The 5,000-nt window shown below is 39.6% G+C and overlaps 1 protein-coding gene across 1 annotated transcript in view; it reads right to left on the bottom strand.

Moving 5' to 3' along the window:
- The window catches only part of nudcd1 (NudC domain containing 1), a 41,462-nt gene that overhangs the window by 19,416 nt on the left and 17,046 nt on the right, over nt 1–5,000 (bottom strand). The window contains exon 7 of the mRNA XM_068710926.1: nt 496–640. Within this exon, the coding sequence (XP_068567027.1) occupies nt 496–640 (145 nt within the window). The remainder of the gene's footprint in view (nt 1–495; nt 641–5,000) is intronic.

Here is a 5,000-nt window from a genome sequence, read left to right as displayed (position 1 = left end):
TGTCGGCCATCCCATGCTCTATTATGTCTCATAAGTTGTTGCATCTATTTTTGGGTTGATACGATTTGTTACACAGATCTGGTGCTAAATGAAAATTAGTTACAAATGGTAACCCCTATAAAGAATCAAATTACATACCTAAAACTTATTGGATTTAAATTACAAACCTGTAAAATAAAGCTTTATGCAAAATGTCATATTTGCTTTAAATTATAGATTTAGGGAAAACATTATTCAATTTCATTCAAATACTCAACAAAAAATGTAAAAAAGAAAATGTTTCGTTTTGTCTTTCAGTCTCCACAGAAATAATTATAATTTTTTTCCACCATCTGTCACAATAAATGTGTTCAGATCAGAGCATCAACAGAAAGCTGGGACAGACAATGCTTGCTCTCCAGTGGTTGAACTTTTTTTTCACGTCAAAGAGTCTGGACAGGGCAGGGAGGAGAACGTCCCTGACATGTAGCATGTGAGTTACCAGCATGAGCCTACCAGGTCTTCAGAGGTGAGGAACGTCAGTCTCTCGTGGATGAGGGCAGCTTGCTCGTCGCTCACCACGTACTCCCCTCTCTTGTCCCCCGTCACCAGCTCCGACCACATCGGCCCCTCGCTGCGCTTCTGCAGGGTCACCTCCAGGCTGAGGACACATTCACATGAGCACCAATACAAATAAAGACATGTCACTCTCATTCAAAGTGCTGCCGATCAATGAGTCATATATATGTAAATGATAAAGCTGAAGTTTGCCAGACGGAAAGCGACGGAAAGCTCACTTACTGATTTGCCAAAAGCTTTTGTAACTTCCACACTTTCAGAAATTGCTTGAGAGCATGATTTTTATGAACAACAGAGCAAACGGCGTACGTGGAATGAGAATCGACCAGTAAACAACCAACCAGGAGCCGTCTAGTGGGCTAAAACGCAGCTTTGATGAGAAAAGGGTCAGAGGAGAACTTGAGGAGTTATTCAGGCTGACAGCTCTGTGGCTGATCCTCAGTGGCAAGTGAGAAGTGTTTAAAGTAGCAGAAGACTAAACCGAGGAAGAGAGTCCAAAACAACCTGGAACACTACAAGTAGAAATCTGTGCTCGTCCTTCAACAATACGTTTCTGTACTGACATTTAGGCTAAAGTCGTGACACATCAATATAACACCAATATCATTATCTGCCAACATCATCGCAGCCTTTGTTTGTGATAAGATGGACACACACCTCTTGAATCTTTACTTAAAATGTTATGTATTATTAATCTACGATTAGTCCAAAATGTGATAGTTCTAGGGTCTAAAATGTGAAAACGTACTGCTATTCAATCAAAACATTTGGGGTTTTGGACAGTTCAAAGATTTGATGGAGCCACATTGAGCTCAATGAGTTGCTTGAGAAAATATAATTACTCGGTTCTGAAAATATTTTTGCCAAAGATTGAATTTTTTTTTTTTTTTTTTTTTTAAATCACATTGTCACAGACGTGCTTTACATTTTTTGTTGCCAAGGTATAAAAATCAAATAATTGCAGCCATCGATCATTGCTTCTGCGTGGCTAATTTCAACAATTGGCTCTCAGTTACATTAACTGTCGTCTACGCAAACATTTCAGATGAAACGCTGCTCATCGGTTGCAGCTGTGGAGTCTATATAACGTTATTATGTCTTTCTACACTTGAAATCTATACACTTGGTCAAACAAAAGGACACGTGAGCCTGTTCATTACCTCTAATTGTTTCACTAAATGATGGTAATGAAGATCCGTCTTTATGGGTTTGAGCCATATAATGAATGAATCAGAATTATTTTTCATTTCCGTTTTGTTTTCACATGATACGTTTGCATATGTGCACTCTCCCCCGAAATATTTCATCTCACATCTCCCTTTGTTCATCACAGGTTCTGAGCACATTCAGTAATAGTGCACCATTTGCAGTTTGCCATTAAGCAAGGAGAGCATAATGAACTACTGTGTCGGTGCTTTATCATTTTTTCTGGTACTGAATGCATCATGTACTCTCCAATGCATTATGGTCTGCTGAATGTACCGTTGTGACTGCATCACAGTCCAGCACATGTGCAAACTATTAGAAGTGTGACGTGTCAAAAATCAGAACACAAACTAAGTAGTAGTAGTAGTAAAGTAATAATTAATTCAACTATCCAACTGTATCATCTAGCCTGATAATGAATTTGAAATAATTGTGTAACTTTTCCATGTTTTTTTCATGCCTTATATTTTGTCTTCCATCTCCCTCTTTCCCTTTTCATCTTCCTATAAAGCAACTTTTGTTTTGAAAAGTGCTATAAAAATTAACTTTATCTCTGCTTTGCACAGAAGTCCAGATAAGAATCTGAAATCCCAAACCACGCCATGTGAAAGCATTGGCAGTCTATTGTAGCGAAACATGTGGTCAAGTGTTGCTTCACTCTAACTTTGAAAGAGGCGCTCCTTCTTGTGCTTCATGTTGGACTCAAAATGGTCCAGGAACACGACGGTGAGCCTTGGAACTAGTTTGCATCAGACCTGAATCCGGTGTTAAATCCTTGATCAAATTAAATTTAGTTCAGCTTTCAGCATTTGCAGGTAATCAAGCTATAAATAGCGCAAACGAAGATTACGAGTCTATTAGCCTGGTTACAAGCAGAGCCCTCAACTCAACTTTACGGATAGTAATCTCCAATCATCAGCACGCATTAAGTGTACAGCCGTGACGTACAAAAGTCAAATATATTTGTAACAATTCTGGAGGAAAGTTTAATGAATGACTTAGAAATGCACCAAAATTACTTTGGCTTTCAGTTTTGAGGTTCAACCAGCAGAATAGAGGATCTTTAAGGCATAACAAAAGTCAACCTGCTACTTCAACAGGACACATGCTCACACGTTGCAGCCTCTATCTAAGGATGCCAACACGGGCCCTCAAATATCATTCATAATCTGCTGTGCTGCTGTATGTTTTCAAACCGGGTCTGTATTTGGCAAGATATGGAAGAGACACACAGGGCAACTTCTTAATTCAGCTCCCAACAAAAGGGAAGCAGGATGGGGCTCAGCTGTCTGTCTACAGAGAGAATAAGCCATTAGTATGGAAAAACATGCACAACACAAACAATGATGAGTGTTTTAGGTATTTACACTGTAGGACATCAGTCCACACACACACACACACACACACACACACACACACACACACACACACACACACACACACACACACACACACACACACACACACCAGCTAGATTTCAATCTAGGAAACAAATCAAACCCTCTATTCTATACTGGCTACCATAATGTCCTGTGTGTGTAAAAACCAACAGCCAGTATGAATGTGTGATGTTCTGAATTATTCACAGCTTAAAAGGGCATCCAGATGCACACAGCAGCACCCAAACAGCATTTAAAAAGAAAAGGCCACTGTAAGGAATTATCAACCACAAAGCACCAAATGTCAGCACAATACATCTTTGATACGGAAGCAGAGATACGTTCAAAGAATTCTAAATAAAAAAATAAATAAAAAGGTGCTGATAACATCACATCAACTGCATCACAGTTTCTTATCTGATTTCTGCACATGAGTAACAGATGCAGGCATACTCTCTCTTTAGCACGCACGCGCACACACACACACCTGTTTCTTCTTTTTCAGATGAAAGGTCTTGAAGTGCAGGATATGACTCAACTCATATTGACGACTGGATGAATGGATCCGATGCTTATGAAAAGCACCATGTCCTTTTTATTGTTTAGCTCTGTAGCGCTGAATCACAGTGAACGCTCCACTGTTCTGCAACCAGGACAACGCGTCCCCCTGAATCAGGCGTTCAGTAGACGAGAAAAGCAAGGTCGACGTAGTCATGTTACATTTATCTTTTAATAAAAATTCTAAACATTTTAATGCATGAATGTCAACTCTTCCCTGTGCTCTTGAAAATGGTAACGAATATCGATAATTTTTCAAGGTATTGTATTGAAGTTAGAAATTCCAGTGTCATGATGACACCAATACAGAGGTATCAACTCACGTGTGAGTGGGACTGAAGACAACTACAGGACTTCCTTGTGTTTTTCTACAGCCTTAAATTAAGATTAAAAACTGTAAATAAACAAATACATTACAATGGGAAGTGAAACTTCTCACACTCAAGCTCATAGCTCCTAACGTGTCTCTGCAATGGTGCATGATTACTGCACAGTCAATATTCTACACATTCATACAAATGTGAAACCGTTCTCTGGTCCGAGATTTATGGGGTGCCGATAACATACAGTACGTGAGCGTTATGGCTTTGATATGAGGTTGTGAACACACAGGAGAATAAACAAAAACGGGGAATGGAGACTGTTGTTCTGTGGTTTGTTGGTCCCTGTTCACCTAATTCAGAAGCAATACTTTAAACTAGAATTAAAGCCTCAAGACAAAACCAGTAAAGTTGCAGTTTACCTCCGTGTCTGTCCAAAATCACTTCATCATTTTATCCTGTTAAACATTTGTGTGAAAATGTCATAGTTTTAAGCAAATACATTTTTGAGTTATGGCCAAAAACATATTTTGTGAGGTCACAGTGACCTTCTAATCAGTTCATCCTTGAATCCAATAGTGCTTACCAAAAGCAGAACTACCATACTATTTAGTGTGCCGAGAAAATGGTTTAGTATGTCCCAGTCATAGACTGTATGGAGTTAAGGGCACGTAGTCATCGTGACGTCACCCATTGGTTTGTGGACTGACGTTTTGAAGTCTCGACTTCCGCGATTTGGTAGTCACCATCTTGGATTACGGCGTCGCCAAGTTGTCTTTTTAGCAACCGATGAACAGAAGTGACCATATTTGGCATGTGAAGGAGTGGCGTAGAGACGTCGTATGCGGCTTTGGTAGGGGCAGCGACCTGTCAATCACAGCGTAGCCCCACCCTAAAGCATAGCCTGCTTTATGGTCTATTTGACTCTAAATGGATCATAATTTACTGAATGGACATCATGCTGCATTGAAGAAGACTT

The sequence above is a fragment of the Cebidichthys violaceus genome, unplaced genomic scaffold (genome assembly GCF_023349555.1).
Source record: "Cebidichthys violaceus isolate CVI_PGR_0920_01 unplaced genomic scaffold, fCebVio1.0.p SCAF_16, whole genome shotgun sequence".
Taxonomy (NCBI): Eukaryota; Metazoa; Chordata; class Actinopteri; order Perciformes; family Stichaeidae; genus Cebidichthys; species Cebidichthys violaceus.
This window is presented reverse-complemented; position numbering and strand designations above follow the sequence as displayed.